Genomic DNA, 24055 nt, shown 5'->3' with positions numbered 1-24055 from the left:
ATGTTTTCGATCCTCATCTGGTGTTTGGTGAGTCAGCGGCAGCAGGACGGAAGGAAGAAGAAGGAAGACCTGAAGATCTGAAGAGGATCGAAGATATGAGGAGGAAGAAGAACCAGAGAAGATTAAATAAGGAGAATGACAGAAGAAGAAGAAGAAGAGAAGAGCCAGTCACCATGGACATTCATGAGAAGAGATGATATCTCCTTCTCCTTCTTCTTCTTCTTCTCCTCCTTCTTCTTCTTCTCCTTCTTCTTCTTCTTCTCCTTCTTCTTCTTCTCCTCCTCCTTCTTCTTCTTCTTCTCCTTCTTCTTCTTCTCCTCCTCCTTCTTCTTCTTCTTCTTCTCCTCCTCCTTCTTCTTCTTCTTCACATGGTTCCCTTCAGATGTTCCTCCAGCTGGATGTGTCTCGTGGTGTCTTTAACCCCTTCAGACCTGCATTTTTTCTGCTGGGCAAACTTTTTATTTTAAACTGATGCCATTCTTGTCTTGTCCGATGTCTATCACTCTCTCACAGCGTGCTCAAAGTGATGAAATAATTGTGATTGGATAATCAGGATCCAATCAGTAACCAGCATTGCTGACATCATTCAATTACAGAGTATTTTTTGGTTAAGAGACAGAAATATGTCATGTCCATTCCAATGGACGCAGGGTCTGAAGGGAGGACGACTCACAGTACTTGTCATTTTGATGAGAACCTCTTGGAGCAGACTGGAGTGGAGTCGGTCCTGCTCGACGCTGACCTTGTGTCGTCTGACTGTGATCTGAATCCAGAATTACCCGGTCTGACTCGGTATCAAGCAACATGTGGTGCTGAGGTAAATACCTGTCCCTCAGGCCATCTGCAGACCTGGATAATCCCTGTTAGAAGATTAGAGCAGCCGAGCGGAGAGGCAGCGCCGAGCACAGCGACGCCACTCCTCAAGAAATATCATGTTTACTGTGGAGAGGTCTCTGGACCCGACCCGTTTCTGGACCCGACCCGTTTCTGGACGCGTGGAGAGGTGTTGACAAGTCTGAGGGTTTTATTGTGAAGGGATGAAGAAGTTTCCTGGCTGCAGTAGAACTGAGACAGAAACCTGGAGGCGACTTCACCGTGAAATATTCTGAGCTTTTATTGTGAAAGATGGACTTTTCTGGATGTTTTATGGGAACTGGAACATTTTTGAGTTGATGCTTTTATTCTGAAGGTGACAAAAGCTTTTGTTTGCAGCCATTTGAGTTTTTTGTTGTGTTTTTATTATGAAAAACCTCAAATTTGGGGATTTATTTTGAAGAGGTCTTAAAAAACATGTATCCAATATTTATCTTTTCAAAATAAATGTTTGAAAATGTCTTTCAACCATTTATTTTCAAAATCTCTGGGCTTTTATTGTGAAGGACTTCCTTGCTAAACGTGAAGGATTTAAAAATCTGATGAACACTTTTGTTAAAGGAAAGCTCTTATTTTGAAGGACTGAATGCCGTTCGGACATTTATTTTGAAGTTTGGACTTTGCTGTGTGTGGGCTTTTATGATGAAGTTCTTTGGGGCTTTTATTGTGAAAGGATGCTACCGAGGGGATAGTTACTGTCGTGGTCTTACTCTCTGATCTGTCCTGAGGGCGGAGCCGGACTTCAAACAGCCAATCAGCTGTCAGGACAGGATGATTTCATACGTGGAGTGTCTGGGCGGCGAGGGGGCGGGGCCTGGCGTGGCGTCGCGCTGCTGGAACACGGGCCCCGATGAAGAGCGAGATGAGCTTCTTCCACGCAAGATGGCTGCCCTGCAGCCCAAGACGGAGGGCAGCCTGCGCCGGCGCCTTCTCAGCGCCAAAATCCACCAGCACCACAACGCCATCTATGGGCTGAATGGTGGTGGCGGCAGACTGGGGGCGCCCTCAGGTGGCAAAAAGCCCCTCCCACCTCACCTCCAGTATCCAGGCAACAGCCCTTGGTACCGCCACCAGCACCTCCCTTCCCGACCACACGTCCACCCTTCTCTTCCCCCGGAGGCTCATGGGAAACCTTTCCTCGCTCCAGAATCTTATGGGAAACCCAACCCGCAGGCCCCGCCCCTCCATCTGCCGCGCTCCAGCGTCCTCACTTGGAGCCGGACTGGTTCTTGCCCACCGACTCCGGAGCCCCGCCCCGGCTACACCCTGCCCGTCGCCTCGCCTCTCAGCACCCCGCCCTCCTTCAGGGAGCCGGAAGTGCCGCCACAGTACCGTTACCGGCCCACCAAGACCCGCTGGACCGGAATCTTCTGCCTCAGACCGCGGCGAGGAAGAAGCTCCGGTCTGGATGCCACACAGACCACGCCCCTTCTACAAAAAGGTACAGGTCCCACATGTTCCCCCTCACCTGGTTTAGGTCCCAGTTAGCCTGGTTTGGCCCAGTTTGGTCCAGAATATGGTTCTAGCTAGCCTGATAGCTCTGTGTTGTAGTAAGTGATCAGCTGGCCTTGTCGGGCCGTGTTCCTGGGTCGTCACACTTAGTCCAGCTTGACTCTCTTTGGTCCAGGATGATCCTGCCACACCTGATTAGGCCCCGTTTGGTCTGGACGGTCCCGGGTAGCCTGGCCCTGAATCAGCCATGTTCAGTTCAGTTTCTTCTTAAAGTTTGACCCGGCTACCCTGGTCCGACTCTTCTTGTTCCCAAACCATCCCCCTCGTCTGGTTTCAGTCCCAGTTAGCCTGGGTTGACTCTGTGGTCCTTTGATTGGACCCTATGTGGTGCTAAATGTGTCCAGCTACCCTGATTGGGGTCTTTTTGGCCCTTTGGTTCTGTTTGGTCCTGGAAGTTGTAGTTTGGCTCAGCTTGGTCCCAGATAGTTATTTTTCTGGATTTGGGCCTGAGTTAGCCTGGTAGCCTGTTAGCCTGTTGGCCTGTTAGCCTGTTAGCCTGTTAGCCTGTCGGCCTGTTAGCCTGTTAGCCTGGTTCGTCCCAGTTTTGAAAAAATCTTTTTCCTTCAGTTTTCTTCCTGCATCATGCAGCTGCTTTCTGCCTGAAGATCACACACACACACACACACACGCAGTATACACACACACATACAGTGTGTTAGTGTCTGATCAATAATGTATCACAGCTCCACTCAGATATTATTCTCAGATAACATACACACACACACACACACACACACACACACACGCACGCAGTGGCTCTTCATGTGCTCACTTAATTAACTCCCCTGTGTGTCTAATCCCTGTGTGTGTGTGTGTGTGTGTGTGTGTGTGTGTGTGTGTGTGTGTGTGAGAGAGAGAAAAGGATTAGCTGCAGCTCCATACGCTACGCTAATGGCTAATTCCTGTAAAGACAGATGAACAGGCTTTACCATGTCACAGCTGCTACCTGTTAGCTTCAACTGTTAGCTTCAACTGCTAACCTCGACTGTTAGCGTCAATTGTTAGCTTCAACTCAACTGTTAGCTTTAGATGTTAGCGTCAACTGTTAGCGTTAGATGTTAGCTTCAACTGTTAGCTTTAGGTGTTAGCTTCAACTCAACTGTTAGAAAACAGAAGACTTTTTATGATCCAGGTTTGATTTCCGACCACGGTGTCATCAGGTGATGATTTCGGTCACACAGGAAGTCCCGCCCTCCTCCTCTCCTCTGATTGGACGGCGGAGGACTGAACCTTTGTTCTGCTCAGAGTTCAGAGTTGAATATATTCCAGCTATAATTACACACCGTGACATCATGACAGCGTGGCCTACTTACTGTCTAATTAATTAAACTAATTAAAACTGTTGAGGGGTGACGACAGACAGACAGACAGACAGGCTGACGGACAGACAGGCTGACGGGCAGGCAGGCAGACGGGCTGACAGACAGACAGGCTGACAGACAGACAGACTGACGGGCAGGCAGACAGACGGGCTGACAGGCTGACAGACAGACAGACGGGCTGACAGGCAGACAGGCAGACAGGCTGACAGGCTGACGGGCAGACGGGCTGACAGACGGGCTGACAGGCAGACAGGCAGACAGGCTGACAGACAGACAGGCTGACAGACAGGCTGACAGGCAGAAGGGCTGACAGGCAGACGGGCTGACAGACAGACAGGCTGAAAGACAGACAGGCTGACAGGCTGACAGACAGACAGGCTGACAGGCAGACAGACAGACGGGCAGACAGGCTGACAGCAGTAATTAGCTGCTCCACTGGCCCAGATAGTCGGCACACTTACAGACCGTCCCAGTTGGTGCTGAAGGTCCTCAACAGTAACATGAATATTAATGATGTCACAGTTCAAACTGTTCAGACGTTAACACCAGAAATACAGAATAATCATCACGAGATGAAACAACTGTTAGCTTCAGCTGTTAGCCTCAACTGTTAGCTTCAACTGTTAGCCTCAACTGTTAGCCTCAACTGTTAGCTTCAGCTGTTAGCTTTAGATGTAAACTTATGGCCCACGTTCAAAAAACATTTTGAGCTCATCAAGGACCTCTGGCTCTTGTCATTGACCCCTTGAATTGTCTCAAGGACCATTTGGATCTCCTCAAGGACCTATTGTGACTTAGCAAAAACCTGTGGAACCACCTCAAGGGCCCTGGGGACCTCCTCCAGGACCATTTGACCTTCCATTCAGATCTCTGTTTCTTCTCAAGGACCCTATTGAGCTCATCAAAGACCAGTTGAGTCTCCTCAAGGACCTCTGGTACTTCTCATGGACACCTTAGATTGTCTCAAGGACTCTTTTGGTCTCTACCTCTGGTAACATATCAAGGGTCTGTGGAACCATCTCAAAGACTTAAACAAGACTGAAGCTTTTCAGGAGGACTCCTGGTAACTTATCAAAGACCGTTAAGGACCCCTACAACCCTCCAAGGAAGCTGCAGACCTCCTCAAGGACCTCTGGTACTTGTCATGGATCCCTTAGACTGTCTCAAGGACCATTTGTGTCTCCTCAAGGACCCGTGGAAGACTTGACCATCGTAAGGAACCAAGAACCCTCTCAAGCACCTTTGGACCTCCTCACAGACCTGGTTCCTTCTCAAGCACCCCTAATGTGTCCACAAGAACCTTTGGTATTTCTCAAGGATCCATGGAGCCACTCCAGGACCTTCGTCATTAAACAGCTGATTGAAGAGACTGAACCGTCGTCACAAACAAACAGACGGCAACGACAGAACACACACACACACACACACAGGAAACATGATGCTTTGTATGCTTTATGTGTGTGTGTGTGTGTGTGTGTGTGTTAATGCAGTACTTGTGGGTAACCTTCATCACCTGGCGACACACATGAAGGACACACACGTGTGCTGGCTTCCTGCCAATACGCGGTGTGTGTGTGTGTGTGTGTGTGTGTGTCTCTGAAAGAAAGGGAGTGAGCGAGGGGCGAGAGAGAGGGAGACAGAGAGCGAGGTGGGAGGAGAGAGGAGCTGCTGTCTGCTGCAGCCTGCGAGTGTGTGTGTGTGTGTGTGGCGTCGTTATGGTTCTGATCGGAGCGGCGATCAAATCCGTCCTCAAATATCTCAACAGGACCCGAGGTGAGTGTGTGTGTGTGTGTGTGTGTGTGTGTGTGTGTGTGTGTGTGTGTGTGTGTGTTATCACTGGTTCATGTGTGTGTCTGCGATGGTTTGAGTCTGTGTGGGGCGAGCGAGCATCACTTGTGTTGTGTTCATGTAGAGAGAGTTCTCTAAAGATGACCTCATTAAAACGCAGCGCTCTGATTGGCTGTCAGGTGTTAAAATCTGTCATAGTTCAGGTCAGTCACCAGAGCTCAGACTGCACGTTACCATGGCAACGGTAATGATAACTGACTCCAGGAACCCTGGAATCCCCTCAAGGATTTCAGGTCCTTCTTCAAGGACCTTTTGAACCTCTTCAAAGACCTCTGGTGTTTCTCAAGGACCATTTAAATCACCTCAAGAACCTCTAAAACTTCCTCAAGGACCTCTAAAACTTCTTCAAGGACCTCTAAAACCCCCTCAAGGACCTTAAGAACATTCTCAAGGACCATTGGGACCTCCTCAAGGACCTCTGGTACCTTATCCAAGGCTCCTGGGACTCCTTCATGGACTATTTGAAAGTTTCCAGGAGTTCTTTGAGAATTACAAGATCATTCATGACCTCCTCAAGGACTCCAGGACTATCTTCAAGGGCTTTATAACCCTCCAGATACCTCCAGAACCTCCTCAAGGACTATCTGAACCTCTTTACGGACCCCCAGTGTTTTTCAAGGACAGTTTAAATCCCCTCAAGGACCTTCAGAACCTTTTCAAGGACCATTGGGACCTCCTCAAGGACCTCTGGTACCTTATCCAAGACTATTTGAATGTCTTACATTCTCAAGAACCCCTGGAAACCTTTGAATAACCTCCCCAAGGACTCCAGGGCCATATTCAAGGAACTTATAACCCCTCAATAACCTCCAAAACCTCCCCAAGGAACATTTCAGAGACCTAAAAAATACCACAGTATTTTTAAGGGCCATTTAAATCACCTCAATGACCTTTAGAGCCCTTTCAAGGACCATTGGGACCTACTCAAGGACCACAAGTACTTTGTCCAAGACCCCTGGGACATCTCCAATGACTGCCTCATGCCACAGTTGAGTCTTCTCAAGGACCCATCAAACCCTCAGAGGACCCAGAGACATGTTCAAGGACCCTCTATAAGCCTCCACAAGGGTCTCTGGTACCATCTCAAGGACTCCTGGGTTCTCTGGAGACTCTCCTCCTCTGCCCAAGGACCTCTGGTACCTTATCCAAGACCCCTGGGTCCTCCAATAAGAGTATTTGAACCTCTTGTAATTCTCAAGGACCCCTGGAATATCTTCAGTGACCCCCTTGAAGACCTTTTAAGTCCCCTCAAGGACCCCTTGTAGTCTCAGCCCTGGCATTGAGGAATTTGAGCCTATATAGTCCATTCCAGGACCTATACATCCCCCTCAAGGACCCAGGAGAATCCTCAAGGGAGCATCCTTGAGCTTCTTTAAGGACCTCTGGTGCCATCTCAAGGACCTCAGTGTTTCCAGGGGCCTTCTCAAGGACCTCTCAAGGACTTCCAGGACATGCAGATTTTAAACTAAATCTACCCGGCAACAGAGAATCCTGCTCTCTGATTGGCTGATGGCTGTCGAAATCATCTCTAACACATTTCCACCTGCAGGTTACCATAGCAACAGCACTTCTACGACAGATACGTAAATAAAATCTGGAGAGTTTTCTTCGTAATTCAGACAATTTTTGTCGCAAAAACTGCGATAAATTTCCAAACACACACCAATGGGAGATCACGGCGAACAGAGCTCGGACCCTCGCCTGATCGGACCCTCGCCTGATCGGACCCTCGTAACTTCATCGTACGTTCACGTAGAAATACCGTTAGAACTTTAAACAGATCGCGGGACTCTGATCTTTATTGGCCTGATTTGGCTTTTTGATCGCAAGGACGGTTTTTACGAAATCGCAGTTTACACTTTACATTTCTTAAAGACGTAGAATCTTTAGACTCGACTCGATTTCTTAAAACTTGCTGAAAAGTCTTGAAATGTTTGAATCCGTCACGTCTCCACTCCTCATCATCATCGTACATCAAAACGCGGACACAGGCGTCCTCTCACGATTTAACATGTTTACGTGTCAAAGTAAAACCTAAATGTTTCCTCGTTAATCAGCGGCAGATCGTTGTGGTCCGTCAGAAGAGGATATTTAGCTTTAACAGCTGACATCTGTCCACACATCTGTCCCGAAGTACCACAGCTGGTCACTCTGCAGCTCCTTCAAAGTAAAAGCCCTCAGGCAGCGTGTGTCTCTGAGGTCACCTTGAGGAGTGCTGAGTGCTGCAACACTGATCATCACTGTGTGTGTGTGTGTGTGTGTGTGTGTGTGTGTGTGTGTGTGTGTGTGTGCTGAAACAAGATTAAACACAGAAACCATCACACACACTGAACTGTGTGTCTCTCTCTGCAGCAGGGGACGGAGACAGTAGGTGGTCTGTTCACTACACTACCCAGAAGCCCCAGCAGGGTCTGCTCTTCATCCCCGGGAAGAGACGATCAGGCAGCGCTGATGATCTGCAAGGTCAGAGAAACTGTCCATCTGTGAGACACACACTCCATGTTTCTGCTCAAAGACAGACAGAAGTTCATGCAGAACATTTGCTGAATTTACAAGAAGGAACAAATCAGTCAGAATCAGTCAGAGACAGAGTTTCACACAGTTTATAAAGTGTCTCCAACTCAACAATCACTAAACTGAGACTTTTGTTAAGGGAGTCTGGGGACAAAGAAGTAGCCTATACTGGTTACTGGTTAGTGTGTTTGTAAAATGTGACATGTTTAGATCAATAACATGTTTCTTCTTTCATAAATTGAGTGTAAATGGTGAAATCAGTGTAAACAGTGTGTTCAAACAGCTGCTAAATGTTGGCAGGTGAGACTTTAGCACTTTAGACACAGAAGCAGACAGGCTGGTACAGCCATGCTGCCACAAACTGACACTTTTTACAAGGAAACAAACAACTGACTGTTTTCATTTAATGCTGAATTTACAAGAAGGAGACAATGATTCAGAGTCTGTCAGAGACAGAGTTTCACTACGCTACAAAGTTTGTTTTAACTCAACAACTCTTAAAATCACCACATTTGTTAAGGGAGTCTGGTGATGTTGGGTTACTGGTTCAATGGTTGGATCAGCTGAAACAGACAGTGTTCACAAACATCTGCTGCTGACACTGGCAGGTCAACAGAGACCAGACATGACATTTACATCACAGTGAAGCACCTGAAGATCAGACAGTGTGATCCATTCTGCCTGTTGTTGTGGCCTCTCCTCCTATCACCAGACTCCATTAGCAAAACGCACAATTTTAAGAGTTTATATGCATATAGAGCTGGGAAATGAGATCTGATCAAACAAACTGAGGCTTTTATTTTGGCGGTTTCAGAACACTGAGTACTGAGAGCAGCACACACACACACACACACACACACACACACACACACACACACTGCAGACTGCATCACAGCAGCTGCAGTGCTGCATGCCCCCCCCCTCCTGTTCACAGACAAAGGAGCTCCTTCATCTCGGCTGGATCAATTAAAGCTGAATTTCTACTTATTGATTAGTTCATTGATCGATTGTGATTGATCAGAATCAGCATCATCAGCTGATCTATTGATTTACAGCAGATTAACGAGTAAACACCATCATCTTGTTCTGCTGTTCTGTATCTCTGGCCCCACATAATCACAAAGTTGACTAGAATATTGATTAATTGTATTGATTAGTGACGTCTTTCTTCTGTCCTCTCATAAATGTATGAATGTGTGTGTCTGTGTGTGTGTGTGTGCGTGTAGCATGTAACGGGCTGACTCAGCATGGCTACAGCTCCCAGCCCCACCCACAGAGTCCGTCGTCCTCTGGGCTCGACCAATCAGAGGGCAGCACGAGACGCAGACGGTGGAGGGACAAAAGCAGGAAGATGGTGAGCGACACACACACTCACACACACACACACACACACACACACACACACACACACACACACACACACACTCTCACACACACACACACACACACACACACATGATGTGAACATTAGCACAGTGTTGTCTCATGAATATTAATGAGCCTGAACAGACTGCAGATACCCAGACGTAGTTAAAGTAATCAGAGTAAAAGTACTCAGAACGGCCCCTGCAGGCTGCGACTGTTGAACTCTAACTCAGTCATTAATGTAAAAGCAGGATTAATGCAGCATGTAATCTGTAAAGTTACTAGTAACTAAAGTAATCAGATAAATGTAGTGGAGTGGAAGTATAAAGTAGCAGAATATGGAAGTACTCGAGTAAAGTACAAGTGTGTTAATATTGTATGGTACTTGAGTAAATGTACTTAGTTACATTCTATCAGTGGAAACAGTTCCTTGTGTAACTGAGATGATTACAGAACAACTCACCACATTGTCATCATTTATCAGTGTTTGTAACGTGGAAAGTAACTAGGTACTTTTACTCAAGTACTGCAAAAAACAAATTCAAGGTGATTTACTCGAGTATTTCCATTGTATACTCCTTTCTACTTCTACTCCACAACATCTCAGAGGGAAGTACTGTACTTTTTACTCCACTACATTTGTGTGACAGCTTTAGTTACTAGTTACTTTTCAGATTACTTTCCTGTCCAGTGAAAACCACGTATCTCCAAATGTGTTGATGTTGAATGTTTGTGATAAACTGACAGTGTTGTAAAAAGTACCCAGAAGCCATACTCGAGTAAAAGTCTTAAAAGTATCTGATGGTAAATGTACTCGAGTATCAAAGTGTCAGTAAAGTAACTGATCCATATATTTACATGTATGTACAAACTGTGAGTCAGCTGATCGTCACAATCACTGTTTTTATCGGATTGAGACAATCAATTCATTTAAAAATGTAATCTGTAAAGTAACTAGTAACTAAATTATCACATAAATGTTACGGAGTATAAAGTACTATATTTGCCTCCAAAATGCAGTGTAGAGGAAGTATAAAGTAACAGAAAAAGAAAAAGGAAGTACTTGAGTAAATGTATTTAGTTACTCTTCACCTCTGCACACAGCTGTCATTTCAAAATAAAAGGCTGATTTAGATGATTTATGTGGTCTGATCATTAGTCCAGGTGGATGTGGTCTGATCTTTAGTCTGGCTGGATGTGGTCTGATCATTAGTCCGGCTGGATGTGGTCTGATCATTAGTCCGGCTGGATGTGGTCTGATCATTAGTCCGGCTGGATGTGGTCTGATCATTAGTCCAGCTGGATGTGGTCTGATCTTTAGTCCAGCTGGATGTGGTCTGATCTTTAGTCCAGGTGGATGTGGTCTGATCATTAGTCCAGCTGGATGTGGTCTGATCATTAGTCCGGCTGGATGTGGTCTGATCTTTAGTCTGGCTGGATGTGGTCTGATCTTAAGTCCAGCTGGATGTGGTCTGATCATTGGTCCAGCTGGATGTGGTCTGATCATTAGTCCGGCTGGATGTGGTCTGATCATTAGTCCAGGTGGATGTGGTCTGATCTTAAGTCCGGCTGGATGTGGTCTGATCATTAGTCCGGCTGGATGTGGTCTGATCATTAGTCCGGCTGGATGTGGTCTGATCATTAGTCCGGCTGGATGTGGTCTGATCATTAGTCCAGGTGGATGTGGTCTGATCTTAAGTCCGGCTGGATGTGGTCTGATCATTAGTCCGGCTGGATGTGGTCTGATCATTAGTCCGGCTGGATGTGGTCTGATCATTAGTCCGGCTGGATGTGGTCTGATCATTAGTCCAGCTGGATGTGGTCTGATCATTAGTCCAGGTGGATGTGGTCTGATCATTAGTCCAGCTGGATGTGGTCTGATCATTGGTCCAGCTGGATGTGGTCTGATCATTAGTCCAGCTGGATGTGGTCTGATCATTAGTCCAGCTGGATGTGGTCTGATCATTAGTCCGGCTGGATGTGGTCTGATCATTAGTCCAGGTGGATGTGGTCTGATCATTAGTCCAGCTGGATGTGGTCTGATCTGCTCTGATCCAGTTCTGCTCTGTTTGAACTCCTGCATCAGAGTAGAATCACTTTGTGTTGCTGCCACCTGCTGGTCAGACTGAAGTACTGACAGTTAATCTACCATCACGTTTGTGTTTCCTCTCTCATTTCATTCTGTTTGTCTTCTGTTCCCGTTTCCTCCTCGGTCCTCTCAGAGGTCCAGACTCCTGGACTTTGTCTCTCAGTCCTGCTTTTCAGTTTGTTTCAAGTTTTCAGTTTGGAGGAGAAAGGTAAACATGGAGCAGACTCCGGTAGACTAGACCACAGTGAACTAGACTCAGCACCAACGGCCCTTTTGTGATTTTAGGCTGCCTCCGTTGATGGAAGCCCATTTCTGCCAGTTTAAAGACAGACGATACCATGAAAACTAATCTTGATGAAGAAAATATTCCCATTAATGGAAGAAAGTCACGATTATGATATGAAAAGTTGAAATTCTGAGAAAGAAATGTTAGTTATCTCAAAATTTTCACCTTTTATCTCAAAATTATGACTGACAATAGAAATGTATTTATTTATATTTAATCAAGGCTAAGTTTGATACTTTTTTCCTTAACTGGTGTAAATAGGCTTCCATATTTTTCAGACTAGTGGAAACAAATGTCTGAAACTCACATTCTCACAACCTCAGATTTCTATTCTGCATATGTAAACATTAAATGTCAGAAAAACTAAAACAAAAATGACATAAAATGTATCTAGCCTGATGTAATGTAACCTGATGTAATGTAACCTATTCACCTGTAGTGCCTCCTGTTAAGTGTTAACCTAGTCACACCCAACCAGACTCCACTAGACTCTCAGCTGGCTGAACAGATGTGTCAGTTAACTCTGTGTTCTCAGTCCTCTGCTTTCTCAGATGAAGACGAGAGGTTCATCTTGAACAACACACGACCTATGACCCCACTGGTCCTCAACCCCGTCCACCCCACCTCCTGCTGGGATGTCTTTGCTCCCGCCTACGAGCCAACAATCGATGTGGAGGTGGAGCCGACCCCCCGGCTTCCAACACCGGAGGAGAGGATGAGGCAGCAGGCTGAGGCAGTCGCCGCTGATATCGTTCCAATCAATGTTACAGGTCTGTGACTCGATTTGACTCGGTCTCTAGATTATTCTCAGACTTGAAATTTGATGTGGACAACCGACTCAGACCCAAGACTCAACTCAGAATCTGCAGTCTCTAAACTTGACTCAGACTTGGGACAGGACTTGGACTTGAGATTCAGTTTAATCTTGAAACTTGATTCGGGGACTAGAACCTTGAGACTAGACACAAAATTGATACTTGAATTAGACTTGAGACTTGACATGAAGCTAGGACTCGGAATAGAGCTTTAACTCATGGACTCCAGCGGGACTTAAAACTTGACTCAGGTTTTAGGCTAAAGTTAGACTCGAGACTTGACTCAGACTTGGGTTTCAACTTAAACTTGTGGTTTACTCCGATTTGAGATTCAAGGACTCAACTGGGAATAGAGCTTTTTCTAAAGGGACTGAAGAGGGACTCAGATCTGGAGCTAAAGTCTGACTTGAGACATAACACAGACTTAGGACTTGACTTGGACTTTGGAGTTGACTCAGACTTGAGGTTTTACTCTGACTTAAAACTTAAGGACTGTACTCAGACTAGAGCTTTAACTCCAGGGCTCAAGCAGGACTTGAAACTGGACTCAAGACTAAAAATTGGAGCAGAAGTTAGACTTGAGACTAGACACAGATTTAGACCCAAACTTGACCTGGACTTGGGATTTGACTCAGACTCTGGGTCTACTCAACCCGGAATAGAGCTTTACCTCAATGAGTCCAACAGGACTTGAAACTGGACGACAACATGAGAGCCGATTCCAATTTGGAGCGAAAGTCTGACCTGAAACTCGACACAGACTTGGAGCTTGACTCGGACTCTGGCTCCACTTGAATCTCTTGTCCTATAAATTCATTAACTCAGAGGGGTTTCTCATATTGTCCGTTTGTTGTGATTTTTCAAATGCACTCACTTCAGGAGAAAGTTTTGATCGTCAGGCCAGTTTTCGAAGAACAGCTTCCAACGCGGACTCGCTATCCCGACGACCCCACAAACTGAGCCGCCGCAAGACGGTCACTGGGGTTCCTAATGATGTCAGCCAGAAGACAGGTACAACTTCTTTACATTCATTACCCCATTCATCAGTCTATCGATCAATGTTTCAACCAATGTATCTTCTGTCTCCTCAGACTCACCTTCGGCCTCTTTGGTTCGTCCCAGTCAGTCCTCCACCGTGGGTCGACCTGCCTCCTGCAACCCTGACAACCAACAGAATAACACAGGGACGGAGAAGGAGGAGAAGGGAGGAGTCAGAGAGGAGGGGCAGTCATCAGCGAGGAGGATCCGAGCCCCAAGAGGAGAGGGGTTGTCCAGCCTCATGGCCTCACTTACCGCCTCCTCCTGCCACAACCACTTCTCCTCAGGGGTTCACAACCTCCCCCGTATGGCAACCAACTCCTCTCTGAACTCTGAGGCCAGCTGTAACAGCACCTCCTACAGGACACTCAGCGCTTCCTCATCTTGTTGCCAGGTCAGTTCAGGAGGACTCACTCTCACAAGTATTGTGTCAAGTTAGAACCTTCTTTCAATTTCCATTTCTTCTCTTGTCACAGGAGGGTTTCCCCAGCGACCTCCAGCCCCTGCTGCCCTTTGACCCCACTGCCAGAGTCATCCCGCAGTCTCCTTCCTCCTCCTCCTCTTCTTTTCCTTCCTCCCCCGTCACCCCCAGCTGCGCCCTCCCATCAGAGTGGTCTTATCCCAGCGATAAGCCCCTGAACGATGCTGCCCGAAGTTCCCCTTCCTCCTCCCACTACCTCTCCTGTTCCTCTCTCGCAGACTCAGAGTCTCAGTTTAACTACCAGGCTCTGGAGGACCAGACCACCACCCAGCAGCAACACTCCTACAATGAGGAGGCGTGGAGCTACCAGCCCCTCTCCCCCAGCTCCAGTGTCCACAGCAGCCAGACTGGGACTGACTGGCATAGCATCACCCAGGAGATGAGATGTGTCTCTGGGGAAGGTTTGAACTGTGAGCCCCTGCTCTCCTCTGGTCGCTCTACTCCATCTCAGACTGACACCAACTCTTTGTGCTCAGAAAAAACCACCTCCTCTCCCTCGCTGAACCGGGAGAAAAGGAAGCACAGCAATTCCTCCTCCTACTCTCGCAGTGTCACCCGCAGCATCTCCCTCCGCAAGTCCAAGCGGCCGCCAGCTCCACCATTGCGCTCTGATTCTCTGAGGCGCCGTCCAGGTCGGGGTAAAACCTCCCGCTCCTCCTCCAGTCCCCGTCTGGAGCAGAGTCCCCGCCAGGAGCAAGCCACCCAGCGGACGTCCACACCGTCTCCCCAGACCTTCCATGACCCCTGGGTGCCCAGGAGCAACACCAAGAGGCGCCAGAGTGGGGTTAACTGTGGGACAGTCACAACCTTTGAACCTTTAACCCTGGACTGCCAGGAGGCAACCCCAGTTGACGACCCTCCACCTGAGCACCTCCCACCAAGCCCTGCTCACTCCCTTGCTCATGTCCCTGGGTCTCCAGGCTCAGAGGAGGAGGCGCTGAGATTCACTCTCAACCCTCAACCAGCCGCCTCCTCCGTGGCCGGGCTGCAGCGCCTCGCTTCGCCCTCCAGTGGCTACTCCAGCCAGTCCAACACCCCCACTCCTGGTACTCCTGTGTCATCCCCCCTCACCCCCTCCTCCCCTCTCACAGCAAGCCCCAGAGCATTCTCTCTCCCCCCAACCTCCCCCTTTTCCTCTTTGCCCCTTGCCGTCGCCTCCCTGCCCAGGACAAGGTGTCGGGACGAAGGGAGGCCAAAGCCACCAGTGCCAGAGAGGAAGTCGTCACTCTTCTCCTCCCTCTCCTCCTCATTTTCCTCCACATCCTCCCTCTCCTCCTGCACCTCCTCAGACTCCTCTGCCAAGCATCCTCTTCTTCCTGCTCCACCTCCTCCTCCTCCTCCTCTACCAGAATCTCCTTCACCTCCTGTCTTTTACTCTCCCATTTGTGAGTCTCCACCTATCACCAGACTCTCTGCTGCTCCCCCACCTCCACCTTCAACTCTTCCTCCTCCCCCTCCCCCACCTCCTCCACCTCCACCTCCTCTTCCACCTTCATCCCTACCAGCTCCTCCTCCTCTTCCTCCTTCCATTCGGCCTCCTCCTCCTCCCTATTCCTATGCCATCAGGCAGACTTCCCACCATGCTCTGGTGTCCATGATGTTTTCATCAACCAACTTCCCTCCTCCCCCAACTTCCCCACCTCCTCCTCCATTCGAACTCCTAGAATCACCATCTGCTGACCTTCCTCCTCCACCACCACCTCCTCCTCTTTCTCCTCTCCCCACATCACCCACCACCACACTCTCCCTACCAGGCCTTGGACAGTCTCCAAACCGCCATTGTAAAGTCGCTACGCCCCCCTGTCCCCTGGTCACTGCCCAAGAGTTGCAGGGCATCAAGCTTCGCTCCGTCAAGAACCAGGAAGGCGTCGTCAGTAACGGCATGCCAGCTAATGTTGCATCTACTATTGAAAATCTATCAGGCAAAGAAGCTAATCCAGATGGTGCTGTCTTGGCTAATGCTAATCTTGATAGCCGGGCCAAGATAGATGGAGCTGCGTGTGATCCAGGTAGCAATGATGCTAACATAACTAGTGCTTCAACAGGTAATGCTAGCCATAAGAGCCCAGCCAACCTTGATGCAAAGAAACCTGGATCAACATTAGATCACAACCTCACAAAAAGTGACGTGAGGATGCCCAACGATGAGTCATCTTATGATAATCTTCAGAGTCTACGAGGCATTGTTGCTCACCCAGCTAACAGGAGACACTCTTGGTCAAAGCTGATCAATGGTGAAACTCCTCAGGAAATCCAGTACTATGAACGAGAGAAGGAAGATTCGGACGTGTATGCTACACTGGCAAACAATCCAGAATCCAGTCCTGAAGGCCCCTGGGTTAAAATGTCTCATGCTACTGACAAAAACCACATTAATGAAACTATCCAATATCCTACTTTGCAGCAACAACAACAACAACAACAACAACAGGTGATGAATACGATGTTAGCAAATGCTAAGCCAACTGAGGCTGCAGAGAAACTGGAGAGCGCTGAAGATATTTGGCACACAGATTCTTCATACTGGACCCTCTCTGGAACAAAACAAGAGTCTCGTAGAGGAGGTGGCACAATACTGTCAGAGAGCAAGGACGAAGAGGAGAGAAATGACAAGGTTAATGCAGAAAGGTGGAGTCACAGTGCAGCTGACAGAGTATCCACAGCATACAGTGATTTGAAACAGAGTAACAGGGTCTGTAAGCCAGGTAGCCCGATGAAGCTCCGCTCCCCAGAGAAGCCGATCCTGCCAAGGAAGCCTGATCTTTGCATTCTGGGTCTCACAGCATCCTCTGAATCGAGACAAGGACAAGGTGGGTGGAAGAGTGATGGACAGATCACAGTGACCACTCCTGGGCTTCCACAGCTTCCTGTTGATCCCGTCTGCACACCATCACCACCAACAAAGCACTCAACACGCACCTTGGTCGACAAAACAAGAATGCCTGGTGAATCAACTTCACCTGCGCACTCAACGAATTCTTCTTCTTCACCTGCTGACATCACCACACTCTCACCTGCCTGCTCCCCTCACAGACAGAAGCCACCGATTCTGCACAAGAAGCCAGATCTCTCATTGAGCTCACCCAAAACAAGCAAACCACTCTCTGCATCAGGAGGGGAGGCATCCAAAGGCGTGGATAACGCAAGGACTGATAACACTTTCAATGGGATTGTTGGTGCCTCAGAGATCATAGGTATCTCAGAGAGTATTAACGTGGCTCCAAAGACTATCGATGAGACCATGATGACTTTCGGGAACTGCGGTACCTCAGGAACTTGGGGAACCTTGGAGACTTGCAGCACTTTTGGTAACTCTGGAGCTACTTCAACCAAGAAAAGGGGCACCCAACCTGGAGCAACAGATCCCTGTTATGCTGGGTCAATACTTGATGAGAGGACGTTTCACAAGAGGATGATGAGGTCATCACTTGCTGAAGATGAGGAAGACGAGAAGGAGAGGCTAGAAGAGAGGATGAGGACGGCGATGATGATGACGCCATCCACCGCAAGGAAAAAAGACAAAGCAAGGAAGAGGAGGAAGAGGAGGCAACTGCCAATGATGTCATCAACATTGGAGCCCTCCCCCTCTTCGTCATCGTCGTCATCATCGTCATCATCTTCATCCTCATCCGGGGATGAACGAGATGTGGTGAAAGAGAGAACAAAGCAGATGAGTGGGAGGGTGAGGATGATCAAAGTGTGTGATCAAGACACGAGTGACTCTGAAAGCTCCTGCACTCTGATTGGTCAGAGCAAGTACTCTCTCAGCAGTGCGCTGTCCACTGACAGCCTGCGGGGGGAGCTGTCGCTGCCAGACCTCCTGATACAGGAACCAGAGGAAGAAGAGGAAGAGAGGAGCCAGGTGGGAGCTGACAGGAGAAAGCAGAATGTGAAAGAGGCCCGAGGACCTCAGGAGGGTAAGTCTGGTTTACTGTAGTCGCGAAGCAAAAGTTTTGCCTCTTAGTGACCCATGTAAATTTGATAGCAGGATCATTTGTTTATGCGCCCCAAACAGCCAGATTACTTTACTATTTATTAGCTGTAAAGTACATTTCCCCTCCAGCTCCAGTCAGCAGTCAACATTACAGAACAGAAACACCCGACAATGGCGGTCACCTCTAGGTCACCTCTACAGATCACTGCTGCAGTCAGGCTGATAAACAGGAGTGAAGATAAATCCACTTTTTAATGCCAGGAGTTAAAACCTCTCCAGATCAGAGCAGAATCTGAGTGTTTATTCCTCCAGAAGGTCTGGATCTGCACTCGACTATCTTTGTGAACACCTTAATAACTTTGAAAGTAATCTTGATGTGCAAAAACTTGCTTTGCGGTCCTTGGGAACACATCTTTACGCTACATCCTGTGTTAAAATTTCCAATTTTTGACTTCAAAACTTTCGAGGTTTCAAAACCAAAACCAATATGAAAAAACATGGCTGACTGTACTGTCGTCTACGAATCTGACTTTGAGTGGCGTTCCATTTTACTTTTATCAAGTTGGAGGACTGAAAATTTTGAGTGTGAGTTATCTGGAACGCAGCATTAGGCTCAAAACCCTCCGGTCTGTACATCAGAATAAAATAATATTCTTCTCACTGAGGGAGTAATACCGGACACAGCTGACTTTGGCACTGGATACAGCTCTGTTTGGGTCAGTAACAGTACCTGGAACCACACCTGTGTACTTGTACTATTGTGTCTCTACTAAATTAAGGTTTTCTGTAGTTCCTGAAGATGCATATCTGCTCAATTAGAGTCTGTTCGGACCAGGTATTAACATCCGTTCTAGGGTGATCTGATCACAAGTGTTCAGCTCTCAGTCCATCAAGTCACACCTGACATTACTGTGGGGAAGTCAGACCTCAGACGAGTGACAATTGTGAACAGGTCTGACTTCCCCACACTGTAAATAAACACGTACTTAACTAATGTAAAACGTGCCAAATTTACAAGAAGGGTCAAAATAATTAAGAATTTGTCAAAGACAAGTTTATAATGTTTCTCCTAACTCAACAACTCAAACAACTAAATTGAGTGATTTTTGAAGGGAGTCTGGTGTCTTTCTCCACAGGCAACCAAGAAGTAGACTATTTGTAAAATTTGACATGTTTACCGTCAGTAAAATGTTGTCTTCTTTCATAAATTGAGTGTACAACTCCAAGTATTTTTCTCTTAAAATCATATGATTTGTTAAGGGAGTCTGGTGATATTTGGTTACTGGCGCTTACCACCTGTTGATAACAGGGGCCTCACAGTGCTTTAATTGGGGCAGGATTTATCCCTGCAGCTGTTATATAAGATACAATGTGTGATCTAGTTTTGCTGAATAAGAGCTCAGATTTCTGCTCTTGCCCAAAAATAACTGACACCATTTTGCTCTTATTTATGTGTGACTAGAAGTACAATCTTAGCTCAATTTCCTCTTTGTGTCTCCGTCCAGCTGATGTGTTCGTAAGTGTTTCGGCTGATCAGCTGTTTGTCTCCGGTCGACCACGAACAACGGAGGATTTATTCGCCGTCATCCACAGGTATGAACACACAAACAAACACTGTCACTGTGACAACAGATCGACCTCGTTCTCATGTGTCTGCTTGGTTCCTCCCTCTGCCTCTGTGGAGCAGTGCAGTATGGGAAGGCACAGCGTGAAGGCCCTGGTAGGCGGGGCTTGGCTGCAGGTAAAGGTAGAGTTTAGGTTTCACTAGATCCAGTTATTCTTCATATGTAGTAACTGTCCCTTCCCTACATCCTTGCTCCCCAAATAGAAAGCTTATTGAAGCGTCCTCGGGCCTTGTTCCCTAATGAGGGTGCTTCTAGTTTTCTTTCCTGTTTCCTTCCTGCCTTCTGTGCTCAGTCAGTAGCTCCACAGCACAATGGTGTGAAAAGATAACTAGTGCATCATGGGAATTACCTTTAAAGGAACAGTTCACCCACAAAGTCAATCCAGTTATCATCTCCTCCTGATGATATAAAGTCAGGCTCAGCCATCGTCTCCTCCTGATGATATAAAGTCAGGCTCAGCCATCGTCTCCTCCTGATGATATAAAGTCAGGCTCAGCCATCGTCTCCTCCTGATGATATAAAGTCAGGCTCAGCCATCGTCTCCTCCTGATGATATAAAGTCAGGCTCAGTCATCGTCTCCTCCTGATGATATAAAGTCAGGCTCAGCCATCGTCTCCTCCTGATGATATAAAGTCAGGCTCAGCCATCGTCTCCTGATGATATAAAGTCAGGCTCAGCCATCATCTCCTCCTGATGATATAAAGTCAGGCTCAGTCATCATCTCCTCCTGATGATATAAAGTCAGGCTCAGCCATCGTCTCCTCCTGATGATATAAAGTCAGGCTCAGTCATCATCTCCTCCTGATGATATAAAGTCAGGCTCAGCCATCGTCTCCTCCTGATGATATAAAGTCAGGCTCAGTCATCGTCTCCTCCTGATGATATAAAGTCAGGCTCAGTCATCGTCTCCTCCTGATGATATAAAGTCAGGCTCAGTCATCGTCTCCTCCTGATGATATAAAGTCAGGCTCAGCCATCGTCTCCTCCTGATGATATAAAGTCAGGCTCAGCCATCGTCTCCTCCTGATGATGTAAAGTCAGGCTCAGCCATCGTCTCCTCCTGATGATATAAAGTCAGGCTCAGTCATCGTCTCCTCCTGATGATATAAAGTCAGGCTCAGTCATCGTCTCCTCCTGAATGAAGTAATTGTAGCCTGAAGAATAATGTTAGCATAAAAAGTAATATTTTTTGGTTGTAAAACAACGAATTAGTGAATTTTGCTTTTTGGTTGAACTGTTCTTTAACGTTTTTGGTTTTGTTACCTGACATTAGCATCACGACCGAAACAACATGGTCTTAACAAACATTCACATGTTTAACATGAAACATTTAAAGAAGAAAAGTATTTTATTTAAAACGTATTTGTTTTATAAAGTCACAATCAATCGTTAAATTGAATCACGATACTTAATAATCGCAACACAAATCCAATCGTATTCAAAATCAAAAGTATTGATTATCGTCCCTGGTTTAAGTGCCTTGCTCAGAGGCAGTTTGACCGACCTCAGATGTTCTTGTGACTCATCTTTGTCTGTTTGCTTCAGGTCTAAGAGGAAGATGCTTGGAAGAAGGGATTCAGAAGACGACAGACATCACTCCTCCTCCTCCTCCTCCTCCTCTTCCTCCTCTTCCTCCCCTCCTGTCACCCCCACTGCCCCCCCACCCAGCTTGACGTCAAAGGTCAAAAGTCGAAGATCGGCGAGAAGCGAGAGCTTCAAGGCTCTCCTGCTGAGGAAGGGGAGTCGCTCTGACTCGTCTTCTCGTATCTCAGCTGTCGAGCGGCTTAGTGTCGTTGGAGCTCTTCCCAACCTCCAGAGTGTGATGTCACTGCCGACGCCACCTGAACCCACCTCCGACACACGTGAGGTCAACGCCCACCTGTCTCTGGACGTCCCGGTGTCTCCAACGTCTCTGTGCAGTCAGGACTTCGCCTTGATGTTTGGCTGGAGGCGAAGGGATCCGACACACAATCCCTTCTTCTTCCTCTCCGCCCCCTCCATGCGTCCTCGCGCCCTCACTCCTCCCTGCTCCGCCAGTCGCCGCTTTGCTGCTCGCTGCCGCCTCTACGCTGCCCCCATGACAGCCATCTTTGAAGTAGAAAGTGAGGAGGAGGAAGAAGAAAAAGAAGAGGAGGACGATGACGTTTTTATTGAGTCTCCAGGAAGCGAAGGAGAACTGAGGCCGAGGTCGGTCGAGATCTCGTAATCGATCGATCGGACAGGAAGTCGACGGATTCTTCCCTGATTGCGACGACGTCTTCTGAAACCTCGTCAGGTTTACGGACGCGTCGCACTGCCTCAAAAAAACTGAACCGGATCGGACTGTTTAACTGAATGTACTGAAGCTCACTCTGATCAAAGACGCGTCTTTAGTCGCCACGCTGACGTGTCAGAAAACTACAGGAGCCTGCAGAGGACAGTGTGGAGTCACTCCTCACGACCGCAAGAAACTTTTTCCTCCAGTTAATCTTATTAAATGTAAATTGTCTTTTCCTTTTCTTTTTTTATCACTTGCATAGAAACTGAACATACATTCATATATATCGTCATGGAATCAGTTTAATTTTGAGATTTTGTCATAAAAAGTTTGTTTGCTTGAGATCGCAGAGTAAATGTTAAAATAAAGTAGTTTAAAATGTTTAAGCTGTCGTAAGATAAACTAACTTTGACAAAACTATTCTACTGTTGGCATTAAATAAGCGATCAGTGTTGAATCAAACGGTTCTGATTGGGACTGTCCAAATATGATTGAGGTGGGGGAGGTGGGCTGAACCATTATTAACTTCGTGCTGTTGGTCACAGATGATGTGGTGATGTCATCTGAAGCCTCCTGATTTTAAAACAATATCTCCGTCCAGACTTGTGTTGTAGCACCATTTGGGAAACGATCTCTGTCCATCCAACACACCTGAAAACGCTGCCGTAAACAGGAAGCAGATTGTTTACTCTGGTCGGTTGCTTAGTTACAGACAGTACTCTGAACGAGGCAGAGATGTGACGGCTCTGCACAGAATCTTCTCGGATAATTTGTCAGTAAAACGTCGTCAGCAGTTGTTTTTGTCATCGTTTGTTTGTGTCTTTCTAAATATAAAGTTGCTCCACTATCATCACGCATACTCCAAGTTTACAATTGCCAATGATGCCACAAACACTGACGAACGTGTGTCTGTTTCCCATGTGACTGTGGGTGTTTACTCCTCCGGGTCCGGCTCTGCACCTGACTCTGGGTGTAAATAACGTCACAACCTGGAGGAATAAACACCCAGAAAACCATGTTTGTGATAAGTCAAGTACAGCCTACAGCTACACAGAAGTAAAGTAACAGTATCGGGGAATCAAATAAATTAAATACCAATCCAATCCCTCCACCTCTGACCCTCAATAGTCTTTGAACAGTCCCTCACATCGATCAGGTTTTGATCAATACCGGCCATTCTTTCCAAACTTGTTTTCTTATTATTTCAAACTTTTTAAAGCTGAGCTGGAAGCTCCTGCTGACGTGTTTTATTTAAAAGTTTTTATGTTATTGATACTGCTATTGATAAGGGATGTAGTGTGTCCTGTTCTGTAAATAATCCTGTTTCCTCTTCATCCTGTCATCTTGTTGCTGCTGCTTCTCCTTCTTCTTCTTCTTCTCCTTCTTCTCCTTCTTCTTCTTCTTCTTCTCCTTCTTCTTCTTCTTCTTCTTCTTCTTCTCCTCTTCTCCTTTTTCATCTTCTTCTTCTTCTACTCCTCCTCTTCTTCTCTGCTGTAGCGTTGTTTCCTTCAGCTTCAGTCGGACTGAACGAGTCGATGACCCTCAAATCTGTTCTGTTTTCCTTGGATTAGCAGATAGTAGGACAACATTAACAGACAGGTTATGTGACGTTTAATGGTGGAGACTTGAACTTAGGAACATAATTATCTTCTCTGTGCGAATGTAAGAGGTACTCTATTAACCATAAAACTACTATAAATTAACTGGAAATAAGAAAGAAGTGAAGAAGAGAACGGAAAACTGAATAAAAGGTGTTTTTGTACGAGTGGAGAAAAGATGGAACGACTGGAAACGTGAATACAGAAAGTTGTATGTGACATGAAAGCAATAAAGGACAAACCGTCATTTATTTATTTATTGTGTCTTTAATTTGAAATGGTTGTGAACATGAAGAAGATGAAACTGTGTTTGACTTACTGATTAAAGGAAGGTAAGGACTGTATCGTCAGAAGCCAGGTCGCCAAATCAGCAAGGAAACCTGGGAGGTCTTCACACAAAGAAGCTCTTACAATATCGTATCAGAAAAAGTACCATTTGTTAAGCTGTTAACCTTTAAGAATTTAATAAATCTCTCATTGATACGATTGATCTTTAA

General features: G+C 46.8%; 1 protein-coding gene across 2 annotated transcripts; it reads left to right on the top strand.

Moving 5' to 3' along the window:
• The first annotated feature begins 1622 nt into the window (after window positions 1–1622).
• Window positions 1623–23805, top strand: nhsl1a (NHS-like 1a). 2 transcript variants are annotated; one of them, XM_084347290.1, is made up of 9 exons: window positions 1623–2314; window positions 7908–8018; window positions 9296–9423; window positions 12345–12579; window positions 13504–13635; window positions 13716–14056; window positions 14139–18060; window positions 19583–19670; window positions 21249–23805. In XM_084347290.1, the coding sequence occupies exons 1-9, from the start codon at window positions 1645–1647 to the stop codon at window positions 21907–21909; spliced, it is 6288 nt and encodes a 2095-aa protein (XP_084203416.1). In that variant the 5' UTR covers window positions 1623–1644; the 3' UTR covers window positions 21910–23805. The 2 variants fall into 2 exon arrangements, with proteins under 2 accessions (XP_084203416.1, XP_084203417.1); XM_084347291.1 differs by lacking the exon at window positions 1623–2314 and adding an exon at window positions 5212–5480.
• Window positions 23806–24055: the final 250 nt, after the last annotated feature.

Source organism: Pagrus pagrus (assembly GCF_965226575.1).
Source record: "Pagrus pagrus genome assembly, chromosome: 24".
Taxonomy (NCBI): Eukaryota; Metazoa; Chordata; class Actinopteri; order Spariformes; family Sparidae; genus Pagrus; species Pagrus pagrus.
The sequence above is the reverse complement of the archived record's forward strand: the minus strand, read 5'-3'. Positions and strand labels throughout refer to the sequence as shown.